Below are 20,458 nucleotides of genomic sequence, written 5' to 3'. Positions count from 1 at the left end.
ACACCTCAACGTCATGGAGGAAGAGCAGGCGCAGACAGCACTCCATCTGGGACACAGACTATGAGCGAGAATCGGAAGATAATAGACCCATCACTGCTGGCCAGCACGTGAGTACGTCTGCTCCTATGACCATATATAAAAAAACAATCAAAGGCCTTGGGTACACCACTGCCGGAAGGCCGTGGTTCGGCCCGAAAAAGGACTGTCAGCAACCAAGCTTTGCCGAAAAAGGCCACTCCTCCCTCCACTTCAGAGTCAAGCAAGTCGGTTAGAACTTCCACCTCAGACTCTAGTATGCGTCCTCACTTTTCAGAGTCGAAGATTCGACGTCCTGCTTTGTAGCAGACTTCGTTTTCGGGACCGAAAAAGATTCAGACTTTGGAACCGAAAAAATCCTCATACACAGAGGAACAAGGACTTTCGAGTAAACTTAAGCAAATCTCAAAATTGATGCAAGAATCTCACAAAGTTTCTGAAGAAGAGACCAAGATTGAGCCAATATTGGAGCTTATGGATGAAAGACAATCAAGAATCCATATACATAAAGAGACTGGTAGATTTCTGACTGCACCTGCTTTAAGGACTAAGAGAAAACTGGCCTTTCAAGAGGAATTAGACTCTGCTCAACCACAAGCAAAGGTTCAGAAACAAAAGGAGAAACCAGCACCTCTCCGTACTTCTCCTCCTCCTCCTCCTCCTCCTCCTCACTCTCCTCAGCTTTCTTTTTCACCTCCTCACAATAGTCCCCACCATTGCCTTCTCCAGCACACTCACTATGCTTGCATGGAGATACAGTGGATCCTTGTGATCTGTATGATCCTGATTCCATTCCAGACAAACATCCTCACCTATACCCTCAAAGCCTTCTCCACCAGAGGACACTACTGCCTACACTCAAGTAGTTTCTAGAGCAGCTGCTTACCATGGGGTGCTTATGCACTCTGAACCCCTGGAGGGATATGTTTTTATTCAACACTCTGTCTTCCACTCACTCTAGATACCAGTGTCTCCCAATGTTGCCTGGAATGATCAAACATGCTGACCACATTTTTAGTGAGCCTGTCAAAGCTAGAGTGATTACCCCTAGAACTGACACAAAATATAAACCTTCCCCTACAGACCCAGCCTACATCAGACATCAGGCTCCTCTGGACTCAGTCGTAGTCAGTGTGGCTAGAAAGAGATAACAGCCAGTCATCAAGAGACTCTCCTCCTCCTGATAAAGAAAGTAGAAAGTTTGATGCTGCTGGCAAGAGAGTAGCCACGCAAGTGGCTAACCAATGGTGAATTGCAAATTTGCAAGCACTTCTTGCCAGATATGATAGAGCCTCAAAGATGCGTATTTCCATATACCCATCCATCCAGCTCACAGAAAATACCTCAGGTTCTTCATAGCAGAAAAACATTACCAGTTCAAAGTTTTGCCATTCGGCATAACAGCTCCAAGAGTGTTCACAAAATGTCTAGCAGTAGTAGCAGCCTACTTAAGACAACACATTCACGTCTTTCCAAATCTAGGCGATTGGCTAATAAAATCAAGCAATTTTACACAATGCCAACAATAAACTCAGTATGTGATAGAAACCCTGCATACACTAGGGTTCACTCTCAATTACCTAAAATCAAACCTTCAACCTGCACAAGAACAACCATACCTAGGTGCTATTTTAAATACTCAAAATATCCAAATACACCAGGAAACAAGCTTTCCAAAATCTTCTCCCACACATACAGCCAAATCAACAATATACTGTAAGATTTATTATGAGAATTCTAGGGATGATGGCATCTTGCATAGCCATAGTTTGACATACAAGACTAAACATGAGACCCTTACAACAGTCTCTCTCAACAATGGTCTCAGGCACACGGTCAGCTTCAAGATCTAGTGTTGATGAACCGCCAAATACATATATGTCACTTCAATGGTGGAATCTCAGCAGTCTAATGAAGGGGCGGTCATTTCAAGACCCTCTGCCTCAGACCATAAAGACAACAGACGCTTCAATGATAGATTAGGGAGCTCATCTCAACAATCATACCATTCAAGGGGAATGGAATCCCAAACAGAAACAACTTCATATAAACCACCTAGAATTATTAGCTGTATTTCTTGCCCTAAAAGCGTTTCAACCCCTTCTCAAAAAGAAGGCTGTTCTAATAAAAACAGAAATCATGACGACCATGTATTACCTCAAAAAACAGGGCGGGACACATTCATCTCAACTGTCCCTACTAGCACAAACAATATGGAAATTGGCAATTCACAATCACATTCATCTGTTAGCAGAATCCATTCCAGGAATACACAATCAGCTGATGGATCTCCTAAGCAAGAATCACCAACAAACACATGAATGGGAGATTCACTTCCAGGTTCTTCAAAAGTACTTTCAAAAGTGGGGAACACCAGAAACAGACCTATTTGCAACAAGCGAAAACACAAAATGCCCAAAAACCTCCCATCCAGACACCCACTTCCCCTATCCAAGGGCAATGCTCTTATGGATCAATTGGTCAGGGATATTTGCTTATGCTTTTCCCCCCTCTCCCACTCCTTTCCTTTCTGGTCAACAAACTCATAGCCCCAACATGGGCATGTCAACATTGGTATACAGCACTCCTAGACCTGTCTGTAGTACCTCATTCCAAACTTTCAATCAGAACAGATTTGTTAACACAAAACAATGGTGAAATCAGGCACCCAAACTCCAGTGCTCTCAATTTAGCTATTTGGCTCCTGAAGTCATAGAATTTGGATACCTAAAACTTCCATTAGAATGTATGGAAGTGCTCAAGTGGGCATGTAAACCTACTACTAGATAATGTTATGCTAACATGGAAAAGATTTGTTTACTACTGTCAATATAAAACACTGATCCACTTACAGCATCAATACAAGATATTGTATGCTACCTATTTCATTTGCAAAAATCAAATTTGGCTTTCTCATCCATCAAAATTCACCTTACTGCAATATCTGCATACTTAGACTATTCAACACACCTCTCTATTCAGAGTTCCTGTTATTAAAGCCTTCATGGAAGGATTAAAATGCACTATTCCACCTGTTCCTTCTTTTAATCTAAATATCATACTTGCCAGACTCATGGGCCCACCTTTTGAACCCCTGCAGTCTTGTCAATTTCACTTTTTGACATAGAAGGTTGCCTTCCTCATAGCTATTACTTCATTATGAAGAGTTAGTGAAATACAAGCCTGTACCCTTGAGGAACCTTTTTTCCAAGTACACAAACATGAAGTTGTACTTAAAACAAAAGCCAAATTTCTCCCAACAGTAGTATCTCCTTTTCACAACAACCAAACAGTGGAACTGCCCGTCTTTTTCTTTTCACAGCCTGAGTCAGTTGCAGAAAGAGCTCTTCATACTCTGGATCTCAAAAGAGCTATTATGTACTATATAGTTAGAACTGAAGAGTTTAGAACATTTTGTTGCTTTTTAGCAACCACATAAGGGCAATCCTATCTCTAAACAAGGGTTAGAATGATGGATTGTTAGATGCATACAAACATGTTACATTAAGGCAAAAAGACAACTTTTGATCACCCCCTAGAGCACAATCTACATGAAAGAAAGGTGCGTCTATGGCATTCTTAGGAAACTTACCAATGGCTGATATATGTAAAGCTGCCACATGGTCTACTCCTCATACATTTACAAACATTATTGTGAGAGATGTATTTTCAAAGCAACAGACCAATGTTGGCCAAGCTGTCTTACGAACACTATTTCAAACTACTTCAACTCCTACAGGCTAGCCATCACTATTTTCTAGTACAACATTGTGTGCAGGTGTTCATCCAATTAAGCACCCTGCCCTAGGTAAGCAAAGCAGCAGGTCAAAAAAAGTTGGCATTAAAATATCGTAGTCAAATGTTTTGCCCAGTGTGGTGTATTGTGCTATTTACACAGCATAATACTTTAAAGTGTGGCTCATGCAAGGCAGCAAATCACTAAACATTTGTAGAACCAATATAGATTAGACTATTGCACCATCCTCTGCTAATATGCTATAAGTGCTTCTTCAGACAGTATGTTCTTATTGTGGCTGATAACATTATTGCTAATACATTTACTGATCACGAGAAGCTCCCTTTTCTTCAACTATAAAAAACAAAATGGCATTTCCGCAATGGAGCTCGAAGGAGAGCATGCACAGCCCTCCAATACTGCCGATTGAGATCGCACTGTATGAAATTTCAAAGCGATATGGCAGCTATCAACATGAGCACAAAGGACATAGACAAACGAAAAAGCTAGCAGTAAAGCATATTGGCAATCGTGTAATCCATGTAACAGGGTCGGTCCCCAAGGCGGTACCAAAGCAGCCTCAAAGCGGGACGAATGTAAAGCATTTACCAATGGCATTAAGGTATTTTTAAAAGGCAAGCCCACGAATGATTGAAAGTGATGGGTGTAAGATAGGCATGGTTAAAGGCCTGCAATTCTGTACAGCAGGTCTGAAGCTCTTGCACGCTCAGGCTAAAAAGGACTGTGCACACTGTAAAGTTTATCACCAATTGTGCAATCATACATGTAACTGGGTCAGTCTGCAAGGCGTAACGAAACAGCCTCCAGGCGGGACAAACTTAAAGCATTTATTAACAACATCAAGGGATTTTTGAAATGCAGGTCCAGGAATGAATGAAAGTGATGGACTTTAGAAGGACATGGCTAAAGTCTACAAATAGATAACATGTCTGTAAAGCAGCGCTGCTGTGCTTGACCTAAAACCATAGTGGTAGAGGTTGTGATTCTCGCTCCAAAGCCACCAGGCCTTCTAAGCAGTGACAAACTAAACACCCCCCCCACACACACACAACTTATAACGCCAGTTGGGGGAAGGTGACAACATTCCTACCAACACTGGACACAATTTACCACCAGTCAGTTGGTTCTTTCCATTATCAAGGACAGGTACGGTTTAGAACTCACATCTTCCATACCCACAACACCACCACAAAATGTGTCTAGAAAAAGTGGTGGTTGGTGCTAAAACATTTGCACATCTGAAACAAACAAATAAATGTCACAATAGCCGATCCAGTGAGTCCTTGAATGGGTGCTAAGCCTGGTAGGAATACCCAACCACCAAGGGTATTAAACTGCACTAGATCAGAGAAAGGAGCTTCCTTTGAGCTTTGCTGGAAAGTGAATTTCAAAACATAGATACCAGGGCACTCCAGAAAGTAGTCCGAAGAGAATCAAATTCAAAATAAAAGAGAGTCCAAAGTTCCAGAAGATCGTTGTCATATAGTGATTAACTTTATTTCCTTATGTAAAACATATTAAATATTAATCCAGAATACAGCCAAGCAGTTGTTGAAATTGAGTCAGTCTGTCCGTTACAACGCACGTACGCCGACCTCGGATTCTAACTCTCAGTGCCCATGATAGTACGGTTCGAGGGGCTTATCAGGGACCTCTACCGTACAGACTGACTCAATTTCAACGACTGCTGCTTCTGATGCTTCAATGTTTATCATTTTCAGGAACCGCTTTATTATGAAACATTACTAGCTGCCACAGGAATACACGCTCATCTAGTGGCTTCACATGGATACTTCCCCTTTTTTTTTTTTTTTTTTTTTTTTTTTTACAGTTCTGCCTTGAAAAAGTCCCATTGGACGAAACACGTGTTGGCTGTATTCTGGATTAATATTTAACATGTTGTACATAAGGAATTAAAGTAAATCACTATATGACAACCACCACAAAATGTCAGTAGACCATCTTGCACTTCTCCAGGAAGAAGTGCAATCTCTGCTTCAGAAAGGGACTGTAGAGTTAGTCCCAAAAAATTTTCAAGGCCTGGGGTCTAATCCCTATATTTCGTCATTCTTAAAAAAAATATGGGACGTTAAGGCCTTTTCGAGACCTTACCCATCTCAACAAGTTCATCTCCTCAGAACACTCTCTCATGGTCACACTACATAACTTGATTCCATTTTTACATTAAGGAGATTTACTGACAGCCATGGACCTCGAAGACTCCTATTTTCACACTCCCACAATCCCCCATACTGTCGCTATCTGCGTTTTCAAGTCAAAGCCCAACACTACCAATTCAAGGTATTGCCATTTAAGGTGACTAAAGCTCCATGAGTATTAACCAAATGCCTTGCAGTGGTAGCAGCTCATCTCAGAAGGGAGGGCACACTTCTATTCCCATTTCTAGACGACTGGCTCATAAGTCCAACCAGTCAACAATGTCTACAGGACACTCAGAAGGTCATTGACTTCCTACACAAACTAGGTTTTACAACAAATACTGCAAAATCCCACCTCCAACCTTTTCAAGTCCAACCTTTCTTAGTCGCTATACTAAACTCAGTTATAAAGCCTACATGAGTCCAGACAGGGTGCAAAAAATCAAGCTGTCATTGTCTCGGTTTCAACCAAATCATCATGTCATAGTAAAAAACTGTCACAGGTTGTCTTCTTGATGGCGTCCTATGTATCCATTGTACCAAACACCTGTTTACATATGCGCCCCTGTCAACACACTCCTCATTCACAATAGTCTCAAGCAGAGGGGCATCTACAAGATCTAGTTTTGGTAGGGCCATTCTGCAAATAACCATTACCACAAATGCAGGCCTTCATGGTTTGGCAGGGGGGTACATGTACAGAACCTTTACAGTATGCTACTTTGGTCACCAACTCAGAAACAATTTCACAAAAACCATCTAGAGCTTCTAGAAATTCAACTAGCTCTGAAAGCTTTTCAGACCCAGCTTCACAAAAAAGTAGTCCTAGTTCAGACCAGCAATATGACTGCAATGCACTATATTGCAAATAGGACGGCACACTACAACTCTCCCTCATAGCCGAGCACACATGGCATTGGACCATACATCACAAAATCCACCTCCTAGCAGAATACCTACCTCGGGTTGACAACAACTTCACAGATATGCTTGGCAGAATGCATCAGCAGGTTCATGAGTGGGGAATCAACACAGCATTTCTCCACTCATATTTCAAACGGTGGGGAACCCCGGAGACGGACCTCTTTGCAACACAACTGAACGCAAAATGCCAAAGCTTTGCCTCCAGGCTTACTCACCCCAATCCGAGGGAAATGCCCTTTTGGATAAACTGTTGAGGGATATTTGCTTATGCACCCCCCCCCCCCCCCAACCCCCTCATTCCGTTCATAGCTCAAACGCTCACACGAACATCCCTCACACTAATCCTAATAACCCCAATATGGGCTTGACAGCCATCTCTGTAGTGCCACACGAGAAGTTACCTCGCTGGTCACAGCTTCTTACTCAGGATCAAGGGAGAGTAATACATCCAAATCGCTCACAGCTCAATCTGGCGATTTGCCTCCTGAGGTCTTAGAATTTAGACACCTTACCCTACCAAATGATTGCATGGACATTCTAAAATAAGCGTGCTGACAAGCTACACAAGCATGTTTTGCGGCCAAGTGGAAAACATTTGTACATTACTGTCTCAGCAAACAAATCCAACCACTATCGACAACAGTACTAGACCTCATTGGCTACCTGTTATTTACTATAACCAGGCCTTGCATATACATCAATTAAGTTACTTTTAGGAGCTGTAGATGCTTACATGCAAAACAGACAACACATGTCACTTTTTAAAGTCCCAGTCATCAAAGCATTTATGGAAGGTCTAAAGAGTCATTCCTCCTTTCATACTACCAATACCAGTTTGAAACCTTAATATCGTTCTCAATAGGTTCATTTGACCTCCATTTGAGCCACTCCATTCTTGTGATCTAGAATTCCTCACATGGAATGTAGCATTTTTGGTGGCTATCACTTCCATTGGCAGAATAAGTGAACTTTCATATTTGGAAGAATCTTTCTTTCAAGTATACCCATCGAAGTTGGTACTCCGTACTAACCCAAAGTTCCTTCCTAAAGTGGTGTCACCTTTCCATACAAACCAAAAAAATAGATCTTCCAGTTTTCTTCCTTAAACCAGATTCTGTTGCAGAAAGAGCTCTGCACACACTAGATGTTGAGCATTGATGTATTACATAGAAAGAACAAAACCTTTTTGCAAGGTGCAACAACTTTGTTGAATTTACAAAACCAAGACCAGATTTCCCTATATCCATAGCAGGGATAGCCGGATAGTTAGATTTATTCAGACATGCTACCGCAAAGCAAAGCCAGCACTTCCTACATCTGCAAGAGCTCATTGTACATGCAAGAAGGAACTTCAATGGCTTTTTGTTTTAGGAAACATCCCACTGGCAGACATTTGTAAAGCAGCTGCATGGATCACAATTGTGTTGATGTCTTAACTTATCTACAGGCTAGAGTGGGCCGAGCTGTGTCATACTTTATCAAGCTTCTATGTCAACCACTAGCTAACTGCCGCTTTAAGGAGCCCTTCTCTGCCGTTGATGCTAAGCATATGTATCTGCAGCCAAAAGACAAGAGAGCATTTGCATTTTAGCACTGGTCGGCGGAGGTAAAGTGCTCAGAATCCTAAAGCCAGCAAAAACGAAATTCAGTACAGGATGAAAACCGGAGGTCAGAAACCAAAAAGGCAGTGGAAACTTCACCAAGCACTGACCTGTCTAGCAGATAGTGCTGGGGTAACAACTTTATTTTCTATAGTGCAAGTTTTTATTGCTGGGATTGTTTGGACCTAGGGTAAATAAAGAGGAAAAATAATGGTGTTAAGAAACAAAGTGTTTTTTTCTTTTTTCCCCTGAAACTGTGACAACGTATTGCATTTCCATAATTTATTTAAAGCTAGTATTAGAGTAATAATGCATTCACACTTGGGTACACTTCTTGCTCATGACTTTCATTGTTGCCAAAGCGCATTTGATGCTATGGCTCGTATTTCATAATGTGTGGACATTTCATCTTCCATATTGATAAATCTTTTCGTTATGTCACAATTAATGCTGTTTGAGATCTAAGCCTGTACAGTGGATGTATATTTTTGGATGTGTCATCAGTTTGAACATTCAAAGAACCCTTAGCCTCAGCTGTAGCTTGTGACTGGCGGTTTGAGATGTGTATAGCGAGAGGCAGTTCGACTTACAATTAAGTTGCACAGAGCTCCTACTCTATTAGTATCCTCCTGCCCTCACAAAACTGATTATCTGTTATGATACATGTTCCGTGAGGAACAGGGTCAAGACTAATCTGCATATGGCTGGGTCCAAACTGGGGTGGCGTGGCGAACAAAATAACGATGGATTAAACCCAGATCTGTGACTGGGGGTGAGTGTTTGAAAAGTTTCAACACTTCCGTCCATTTTATTTTTGTTTTGTGATGTTGCTTTCTGCACCTAAGTGGCAGGGGTATGCCCAGACGTGGGTCCCTTGCTCGCTGCGCCACTGGATTCAAGCTAGCCTGGCTGATGAAGGGTGATACCCTGAAACCTGTCCCAGGATGCTTGTTTCCTGTCCAGGGAAGACCTGGCCCAGCAGTTTGGGCTGGACTGTTCCTATGGGGAACAGGGTCAAGACTGATTTGCATATGGCTGGGTCCAAACTGGGGTGACGTGGCGAGCAAAATAACACTCCATCCATCATTTTATTTCATTTATTTTGTTTTGTGATGATACATTACTGAGCATCTGTTTGGAAAGATGCGAAAATTTAAAACCATGTGGGATATAACTAAAGATGCTATATACATGTCACAAATGAGAGGCAGTGTCGACTGAAGGTGCCCACAAGATATAGAATTTCTTAGTTTACAGCAGGTTCTGTAAAACGTAGGACTTTTTCACCATTTTAGTTATGAATGCCTTTTTTAAATTCTTAATTTGGAGCCATTTCATTGAAGAATTGCTTGGGAAGTGGGGAAGGCCTCTTACATTACAAGGGATGGTTAGTGTAAACAGGAAATTCTTATATTTTGCATTATTTGGTGACTGCTGTGGCAAGAAAAGGCAGTACTGTGTGGCCAAATACCTTGGTTGAAGTACTCTGAAAATACACCCTTAGGGCCAGTTTTTTTTTTATTCAGAATTGCTTCTGAGGGGTAATCGGGCTTGGAACTCTCATGAAGAGTTGGGCTCTTGCTTTGCTTGCTTATAGCCATTCAGAATGTTGGTCAAAAGAGGGTGTAATTATCTTTGGGCTGCTCTGTTTCTGGGATTGCAGACATGGGTTATGTTTTGAATTTGCTATTCAAACCTTATGCACAGCCACCACTCCCTGTATGACTGCGTTTCTGGAAGCCACCATGCAGGTTTTTAGAACATCACTCTCTGTAGACTGTAAAAAGAAGAGTTAAGTAAGAAAAAGCCAATGTCTGGGTCTGTAACATTTGCTCTTAAGAGAGAACATGCCAGTTGGAAGACAAATATTTTCGATCATCTAAAGATGTCAAATCTCTTGTTCATCTTTATTTTATACAAAGGAAACACACCTATAGTAGGCTACATCATATTTATATACTGTTTAAAGTAAATCCATTTAGTTACATCAAATACTTTGAGTTGAACGCACTGCCGTAAAGGGAAATTGTAGCCACAAATAGTGTGAACACAGGTTTGTCAAGCAGGAACTGCGCCTTTAAGCATCGCCAGATGCTCCTCCCATCTTGCATGGCCAGGCAAGTAAAGGAGATCATTTTTGCATCTCACCAGAGCAGGATCCCTAAACACTTTTGCCTACCCAAGGCTTTTTTTTTTTGCGTAAAACCTGCATTTTGGTGAATTCATTCAGTGTCTTTTGTGGTTTCCTTTGAATTCCACCATTTTTCTTGCAGTAAGTGCTATCTTTGCCTTGTCTTTTTTCTCTGAGGTTTGTCCCTCCTCCCCGCCACCCACCTATGTATGGGTAAGAAGCGTTAAAAGGGTGAATTGGAACAACAGTGGAGGATGTTTCACAACTGCTTAAGGTGCCAGAGATTTCATCTTCTCCATCATGCTAATTGTCAGCTCCACCTCTATCAGCTTTACAAAAGTGTATGGAAAGAAACACTACTATTCCAGTGCAGCTGAAAATAAGCTACCCACGAATTAGAGGAAGGAGCTAACATAAATAAAATAAATGTATCCACCCAATCCCCAACATATTTTCTCCTACTATTCCATAAAATGTTAAATACTTCAAACAGGTTGAAAATATTCACAGGGACAAAATTTGATATGCATTACTGACTTTGAATTTACCACAATAAATGCAGGCGATGTTTAAAAGAATAAATAAAAAGAATAAACAGAGCAAGCCAGCCGAACATTTCATGTGGGATCGCTGAATTGAGGGTTATTCTAACAGAATAGTGCAAACGCATTGTTCTTTTACCTTTTCTTGTATAAATTCCAACAAATTGTTGAGGGACTTAAGGGTGTTCAACAGATTTTGACAACATTTTTTATTTATTTTCATACACAGTTAACTACTAGCCCCATGTTACAGATATTTTCAGCCAGTCATGACTTATTAGCTAGAAGCACGTCACATTTGTTTTTTTAACCTATACTTAAAATGTTGAATGCCAAACGACAAGTCCCAAAATGAAAAGCACTGGTGGCTAAAATAGAGGGAAAGGCTGATGATGATGCATGAGACATGGAGCACTTGACAACTATGAACACTTTTACCATTTGAAACACTGTAGGTATGCCCAGTTACCACTTTTAAAATAAATATAACTCCAGTATATGATTGATACCATGGCCGATTTCACCATAAAATCTCTGTGCCATTGTTGGAATTGAGAGGGTGACAGGTTGGTGTTAAGTTGCACCCCCCTGTTTGATGTATACTCCCATTGTCAAAGCCAGTACATTTTATGTAGTAACTCTGTTTTCTTTCACAGTATCAAAGTACTGAATGGTGTTTGCCAGCATTCTAAAGTGGTTCCTTTTGCCTCAGCTTTGTGATGCCAACTCAACTATTTAGCCCCAATCATCCCCCCACCCCCAAAAAAAACTCATGGCACGATTACACCCTACAAAGTATAGACCACTGCCTAAATAGGTAGAGAGAAGCTCCAGCAGGTCCTGTAGATTAAAATATTAACCCTTCTGTAGAGGGTCATGTCGTCATCAGGATTAGAAATTAGTGGATTCTCTGTAAGATCTTTAGACCCACCACCTCCGTATCTCCTGTGGATGTTGGGAGTCCCCGTTTACATGGTTAACAACAGGGTGACTTTACATTGAACATAAACTCGTCTGCTTCTTTTTATGAAACATCACGTATTGTAGAGACAACTCTTAAAAAACCACAAGTGGGGCTTTGGTAATTCTGGTCCCGTTTTTTTTTTAATCCAGCATGCATTCTCCTCCCGAAATATAAAGTCAGCTGATCACTGCCAGGATAACAAATATAGTCCTGAATCACATCCTCGTTGTCTTAAGAGGAAACACCACATCCTGATTCTTTGTTTTGTATCTGCTGGCAGGAAAACTACAATGCCTCTTCATTTACTTACTCTGCTATGCCCAAAAAGAAACAAAGCGGATGGTTTCTTTTGGAAAGAATATGTGCAACCTTTGCCACAGCATTGAGGGTTTTAAGATCTGTCGCACAATTAGGCCGGTACCGTAGAGAGCTATGAAATCGCCATTGTGCAGTTTACTGAGGTGTTCAGAAGTGTATATGGTGGAATATAGAGAGATGTTTTGCAAGAAAGTATGATCACCTTAGCCCAGAGTAAGTGCAGCCAAGAATGTTGCTAATTTATCTGCACAAACCATATACCATCGCATCCCTGAGATGCAATTTGTAATTGAGACTCTTGTTTGCTCTTGTAAGCTCAACAAAAGATTATGGACATACCCTTTTCAGGTTCTACACTGTATAAAAAACAAGTAAATGAAGAACGTTTGTGTATTAGGATGGAAGCAGACCACTGAAATCAGTTGATTAGGAGAAAAGGAGAGAAATTAGCAAAGAATTTAAGAGCGATGGAAGAGGCCAACCGTTTGCAAACTTTTATTTTGAGAAACATAGGCCCCTAACCAATGATATAATGAGCAGAGCTCTGGGAACAAAACCAGTGAGGCCCAGAAGGTCCCTATTTATCCTTGGGTTTCCCTCATATATATATATATATTTAAAACACAACCTTTTGGGAAAGGCATCAACGGATAGAGTAAAGGAACAAGAGCTGCAAGGAGTTTAAGAAAAAACAGGGCTCTCAACTGTTATCTTATTCTGGCACCATCATCCAGCATCATGGTGGGAGGAGCATTTCCAACTATTTTGCCTTGTGGTGGAAGATAAAATACAGTTAGGTGCTAAATATTGCCAGTCTGATTACAAAATTCAGATTCTGTTCTTCTCCACCTGCTATTCCAGCAAATATCTCTATGAAATATCTCAAAGCTGCTGCACTTGAAGCATTGGACTTGGGAGGTTAAGTCTCAGGAAAGCGCCATTGGGGAAATTCTGGAGGCTGCGAAATAACAAAGGAATTAACTCTTGCTATTTCATAGTACAGAAGAAAAGTCAGACTCTACAGTGTTATCTCATTCTGGACCTAAAACATGCCAACAAATGGATGAAGGCGACCTTTTGCATGCTAACTTTTCATTATACTTTTCTTTATACTCTTAGTGGAGATTGTATGGTGTCAGTAGATGCACATTATGCCTGTTTCTAATCCCCCAACTGGAAGACTCGTCAGAAATTTCTCCACTTATGGGACTCAATCACTACCCAAATTTCCTGCTCTCCCTTTGGCTCTGAAGTCGGCACCAATGATTGTTTTCCAAATGTATGTCAGTGGTAGTAGTACACTGATGAGGACAGTGTTATTTGTAAACCTATAGTTGGAGGATAGGCTAGTAAAAGCCAATTAGACATTAAAACCTTCTCAACACATAGAGTCCATTCTGGCTCTTCTCTGCAACCTTGTTCTTCAGATCAGCTAATCAAAATCAGCTCTACACGTGCTGCAAAGAATACTGTGCTCTCGGGCCACAATGGACATGCACATAGAAAACGTGTCTCCTTTGAAGGAACAACTGTCACCCTTACGTTCTAAGATTATTAATATTTATTTATTTCAAAGCAACAGCTTCTATAGCCAGCCAAGTATTGTCCCTTTTTAGCAGCATAGATGCATGCATTTTGCTAGTTCTCAATGTCACGTTGTGTACACAGCCACTACAAGATCATCAAGAGGATCAGATATGTGAGAAATCCAGAGATTAAGAAGAGATAATAACAGTAATTCTAACCCATTCAGCCTCTCTAGTGGTGAAAGAACATGATCATACTGAATGGAGTCCCACTGCAGAAACCCCCACCAGTCTGTCACAGGTATGTATCTGAAAGGCTGGGAAGCCCACATAACTGAGGAGAGATTGTCTCCTAAGTGACGTTCTAATCAGTGGTGTATCATTTGCCTCTGAAATCTTTTTTTTCCCCATCCATCTCTGAAACAGCGATACTAATTAAGCAGACAATATGATTGCCAGGCATTTTATCAACAGGTGAGTCCTTTTAAAGGGTGTGCAGTTGATCTGGCCCTGGCAATGGACATTTCTCTCACAACAGTACACCTCCCAAGTTTTCAGAATGGTGGAGTGAATGAGCTCATCTGGCAATTGCTGCAACAAATCGAATGGGTGACAGCAACAGTGTACTAGCTATATTTCACAAGTGGGACACTTCAAATCGACTTGTTAGCTACAAGGGAAAGTACAACAGCCACATCTCTGCACACCTGAGACACCTGCATTGGCTCCCAGTCAGCAAAAGGATCACCTTCCGACTTCTCACCCACGCACACAAAGCCCTCCACAACAAAGGACCGGATTACCTCAACCGTCGCCTCAGCTTCTACGCCCCCACCCGTCTCCTCCGTTCCTCGGGCCTCTCGCTCGCTGCCGTCCCTCGCATCCGCCGCTCCACGGCGGGTGGGAGGTCCTTCTCCTTCCTGGCAGCCAAGACCTGGAACTCCCTCCCCACCAGCCTCAGGACCACCCAGGACCACTCCGCATTCCGGAGATTCCTAAACACCTGGCTTTTCGAGCAGCAGTAACCCCCACCCTCCCCCCCCTTTTTTCCCCTAGCGCCTTGAGACCCGCACGGGTGAGTAGCGCGCTTTATAAATATTAATGATTTGATTTGATTTTATTTACAATTGCCATAACTTTGAATCCAGGTTCCCAGACCCCAGGTTCAGGAGCAATGCCCTTTTTGATAGGCTGGGAAAGAACATTCACCCACTCTTTTTCTTCAACCCATTAACTGCCCAAAATTATGATCAAAATTTAATGAAAATTTAAAGTGACCCTCATAGCCCCGGAACAGTTGAGGCAGTGGTGGGATCCAGATGTGCTTCACCTGATGCTCAGCCTCAAGATATTCCTGTTTAAACCAGACCTTCTTTCCAGGATGTCAGGCAGGTTTTTACATCTGAACCTGCACTCGCTGTACTTCAGTAACTGGCTTCTCAGTACATAAACAATGGTCTCTTTAACCTTCCAGATGACTGCATAAATATGTTGAAAGAAGCAAGGAAACATTCCACTTACTGCTTATGTGCCTTTAAAAAGGAACAGGATCTGTTCATAGTGTCTTCAAAACTGGTTGGTCTAAGAACTTGTCAAGAAGAGACATTATAACCTTATCTGGTGTTGGTTGCCTTTTATTAAAATGCATTTGGCTGCCATCGCTGCTTAGAGAAAGAGCCCCTCTAAGACATCCTTTTTCACCAACTCAGTGATAAAGGATTTTCTTGAGGAAAGTCTTTCCTTCTGTCAGGAGGCCCTCCAGTCCTTGGGAACTTAACATGTCCTTTCCAAACTGATGGGCTCACCTTCTGAACCAGTGCACAAGGCAGACCTGCAGCACATCATAGAAAGTGGCTTTTCTTTTTCTTGTATCGTCAGCCAGAACAGTGAGTGAGCTTCAAGCTTTGTGTTCAGAGGAACAGTATCTGTTTTTCCACTATTGCAAAATTTCCTTAAGAACCCGTTTTTTCCTTCCTAAATTGATATCAGATTTTCGTATGTCAGTCCATCTTTCTCCCAACATTCTTTTCGGATTATTCATCTTCATCAGAAAGAGCACTTCATCCCACAGATGGTAAAAGGGCTTTGAAACATTACTTAGATAAGACAAATCAATTTGACAGTCCTAACAGTTATTATTAAATTATGGTGCAGATAGCTTTTTGAAATAAAATAATGGCTAGTTTATTACATAAGTCCTCGCTGCCAAAATGCTAACAAACATCTTCGGGTAAGCCTAATGCTGATTGTACATGTGGTAAAGCTGGTGCAGATTGTGCTGATTCCAGGTATTTGCTAAACGGCATCCTGGCGATCGGTGCTTATTTTTGCCACGTATTACTGCATAGACTTCCACTCCAGAACAGCTATTCTCAGTAGGTTTATCAGGCTTCTTTGCACAGAGTATTTTCTCAGTAATAGTTTACCTGGAATCGGCACAATCTGCACCAGTAGGAGCTTTGCCACGTGTACAATGAGCCTTAGGCTTACCTGAACAGGTTTGTTAGCCTTTTCTACAGTATTTATCTTGGTCGCTCCCTTTTCAAGAGACACTTTGCTATTCAGGGCCTGCTTGAAAAGACCCATGAAATTTATTTTCATGAGACTAACAATATATGGAAAAGAAAGTATGCGTTTTTTAAACTTCGGGGCTTTTCACTGGTTTAGCATTGTTGAAGCGTTCTATAGGTAAATCAGTGGTACGTACCCTTCATTATTATTATTATTATCAGAAACCAGCAGACCTCTTCTTGGTAGACCCAAGGTACTTTAAAAAATGTTGCAAGATAGACACAGCTGCCCATGTAAGAAAGTTTCGAATAAATGAAGTGTGTAGATTTCTCATCTAGACAAACTAACACACCTTCGTCCAACATCACTTCATTGATTTAATTTTCCTTTACCATTCTTTTTGCTTTACCCACGTATACAGTAACCCATTTAAGATGTATTGCAACATTCAGCACACAGGAGTAGATGATATTGAGTTTGCATTTAAATACTCTATATGGAGAACTAAGATTACAAGAAAGTAACATTTTGTTCTAACAGATAATGCAACTGAAAATAAAAATGTAACAATTTTCTTTTTCCTTTTTTCCAGTCCTAAAAGGAGCACTGAAAAACGAAATCGTGAGCAGGAGAATAAATATATAGAAGAGCTTGCAGAGCTAATTTTTGCAAATTTCAATGATATTGACAATTTCAACTTTAAACCTGACAAATGTGCAATCTTAAAGGAAACTGTGAAGCAAATTCGTCAGATTAAAGAACAAGGTAAGAAGTGCAGTAAGCTATATTGAAGAGTTTTCCTTGTGCATTTTATCATGAAAGCAGTGCAAAGCTCAGAAATATTACTTTATAGTAATCTCACGTATCAAATGGATCCTTAAAATGATAGTAAATGCAGACTGATCAGTCTGTTTCCCTACAGGATTATTAGTTTGTTTCTCATCAAGGTTAATGAGCACTCTGCATTGTCACTTTGGATCTTCATGCAATGACTGAGGATCTCCCAAACTTTGTAAACTGCAAACCGAGGTAACTTTTCTAGCCAGATTTGACACAACATCCATCTGTTCCGCATGAGATCTTCTTGAGTTCTGTTAAAATGTAACCCTAGAACTTTTCCCCTCGACCTCCCACCTTACAAACACTGTCCCTGTATACTTAGTTCTAACCATTAAATTGGGCTATAAGAGAAATTGAAGAAAATATTTATTTGGTTGTCACCAAGGGTTTTAATTAGCATCTAAATATATACTTCCTCTAGTTTGTGATGCTATGGTGAGCTCTGAAAATATTTGTAAAAGTAATAACATGATTACAGTGATAATGTATTGGATATGCAAAGTTATTTAATGATTAAATCCAATAGTGTCTTTTTAATAAAATAGCTTTTGGAGAAGGTTAAACACCAATTTTTGTATTGGATAATAGCACGGACAGTTACAGTTAACAGATGTGACCTTTTGGCAATACCTAGACCAGTTGAAGCTTCATTGGCAGCTCCGCAAGAGACCTAGATGAGAATGAATGCCACAGCAGTATGCAATGCAGATAGTTACACATTCTAGTCAGCACGTAATTCAATCAGAGGGATTTGTAAAGTGCACTACTCCCCTGTGAGAGGGTCTCAAGGCGCTGAGGTGCGGAAGGCAGAGGAAGTTGTGGGGTGGGGTAGAGGTACTGCTACCGCTAAAAACAGCCAGGTCTTTAGAAGTTTAGGAGGCCTTTGGTCTGGTGCAGATGGTGGTGGGGGAAGTGTGTTCCACGTTTTGGCGGGCAGGTGCGAGGATGATCTACCGCTGGTTGTAGTTCTGCAGACGCATGGGACGGTTGCGAGGGCGAGATCGGTGGAATGAAGATGCCAGGTCGGAGTGTAGAAGGAGAGTAGTCTGTTGAGGTATTATGGTCCGGTGTTGTGCAGTGCTTTGTGAGCGTGGGTGAGAAGTTTGAAGGTGATTCTCTTGTTGACTGGGAGCCAGTGCAGGTTTTTCAGGTGGTCTGTGATGTGGCGGGGGGATGTCCAGGATGAGGCGTGCAGAGGCGTTCTGGATGCGTTGCAGCCTCTTCTGGAGTTTGACCGTGGTTCCTGCATAGAGGGCATTGCTGTAGTCCAGTTTGCTGCTTACGAGAGCTTGGGTGACGGTTCTTCTGGTTTCGGTGGGTATCCATTTGTAGATCTTTCGGAGCATGCGGAGGGTGTTGAAGCAGGAGGAGGAGATGGCGTTGACCTGCTGGGTCGTGGATAGTGAGGGATCCAGGATGAATCCTAGGTTACGTGCATGGTCGGTGGGAGTCGGAGCGGTTCTGAGAGTGGCAGGCCACCAGGAGTCATCCCATGCGGAGGGGGTGGAGCCGAAGATGAGGACATCCGTCTTGTCGGAATGGAGATTGAGGTAGCTGCTCTTTATTCATTCGGTGATGGCCTTCATCCCTTCGTGGAGGTAGGTCTTGGCGGAGTCCTTGGTGAGGGAGAGGATCAACTGGGTGTCATTGCCGTATGAGTTATGTTGAGATTGTTGGATCAGGCGATGTTAGCGAGCGGGGCCATGTAGACGTTGAAGAGGGCCAGGCTGAGGGGCAAACCCTGCGGTACGCCGCAGATGATTTTGGTGGCCTCCGAGCGGAATGGGGGGGAGGCGGACTCCCTGGGTTCTGCCGGTGCGAAAGGAGGTGCCCAGTCCAGGGCTCTGTCACGGATTCCAGCATTGCTGAGGCGTGAGCGTAGGGTGTTGTGGCAGCCTGTGTCAAACACAGCCGAGAGGTCCGGGAGAATGAGGGCTGCGGTTTTACCGCTATCCAGTATGGTTCTGATGTCGTCGGTTGCAGGCGATGAGGGCAGTTTCGGTGCTATGGTTGCTGCAGAATACGGATTGGGAAGGGTCCAGGGTGCGGTTCTCCTCTAGGAAGCGGGTTAGTTGTCTGTTGACGGCCTTCTCAATGACTTTTGTTTTGCCGGGAAGGGGAGCAGGGAGATAAGCCGGAAGTTCTTGAAGTCCTTTGGGTCCACTGTGGGTTTTTTGAGGAGGGCGTTGATCTCTGCGTGTTTCCAGCTCTCCAGGAAGGTGGTGGACTCAAAGGAGCTGTTGATCTTCCGTAGTTGGGGTGCAATAACAGAGCTTGCTTTGCTGAGGATGTGGTGAGGGCAGGGGTCAGATAGAGAGCCGGAGTGGATGGTGTTCATGATTTCGATCGTGTTGTCGTTGACCGGGATCCAGGAAAGCAGTAGGTTGGCCGTAGGTGAATCTGTGGTGTTGGCGGTTGCCGGGGGGGGGGGGGCGGGCTGGGTGCTGAAGCTGTTGTGGATGTCTGCAATCTTGCAGTGGAAGTAGGAGGCTAGGGAGTCGCAGAAGTCTTGGGATGGCGGGATGTCGTTGGCGTTAGAGCTGGGTTGGAGAGTTCCTTCACGACGTTGAAGAGCTCCTTGTGGCTGTGTGCGTTGTTGTTGATTCGGTCTTTGAAGACGGTTCTTTTGGCCGCTTAGATGAGCTGGTGGTGTCTGCAGATGGTGTATTTGAAGGTGGTGTGGTTGTCCAGAGTCTTATCTTGGTGCCACTTTCTTGCGAATCTTCAGCAGATTTGCTTAGATTCGTGGAGGTCGGCGGTAAACCAGAAGGCCTTTCTGCAGGTGCGTCTATTGCAGGGATTCTTAATTCGGGCGAGAGTATTGGCACAGGTGTTGACCCATTGCCTGAAGTTGCAGGCAGCTGCATCAGTGTCAGTGGTGTCGATTGGTGGGTTCTGGGAGAGGGTCGCGATAAGTTGGTCTTCGGTGACCTGTTCCAACTCCTTTGGAGGGATCCGTTGTGGGTAGTGGTGTGTTGTGGGTTTGTTGAAGGAGAAGTGGACGCAGCGGTGGTCTGTCCAGTGGAGTTTGGTGGTGTGGCTGAAAGAGACGTGATTGAGGAGAATCAGCAACTCAAAAACAAGATGAGGATAATGGTCAGGCTGCATTGTACCAATACTGAATCCAATAAGTGCCCAGTACACCTTGA

At 42.6% G+C, this 20,458-nt stretch overlaps 1 protein-coding gene across 14 annotated transcripts in view; it reads left to right on the top strand.

Moving 5' to 3' along the window:
• NCOA2 (nuclear receptor coactivator 2) overlaps window positions 1-20,458 on the top strand; it is a 1,057,595-nt gene that overhangs the window by 464,237 nt on the left and 572,900 nt on the right. For all 14 annotated transcript variants that reach the window (XM_069220319.1, XM_069220317.1, XM_069220318.1 and 11 more), the window contains one exon: window positions 17,062-17,234. In XM_069220319.1, coding sequence (XP_069076420.1) covers window positions 17,062-17,234 — 173 coding nt within the window. The remainder of the gene's footprint in view (window positions 1-17,061; window positions 17,235-20,458) is intronic.

The sequence above is a fragment of the Pleurodeles waltl genome, chromosome 2_2 (genome assembly GCF_031143425.1).
Source record: "Pleurodeles waltl isolate 20211129_DDA chromosome 2_2, aPleWal1.hap1.20221129, whole genome shotgun sequence".
In the NCBI taxonomy this organism is placed as follows: domain Eukaryota; kingdom Metazoa; phylum Chordata; class Amphibia; order Caudata; family Salamandridae; genus Pleurodeles; species Pleurodeles waltl.
This window is presented reverse-complemented; position numbering and strand designations above follow the sequence as displayed.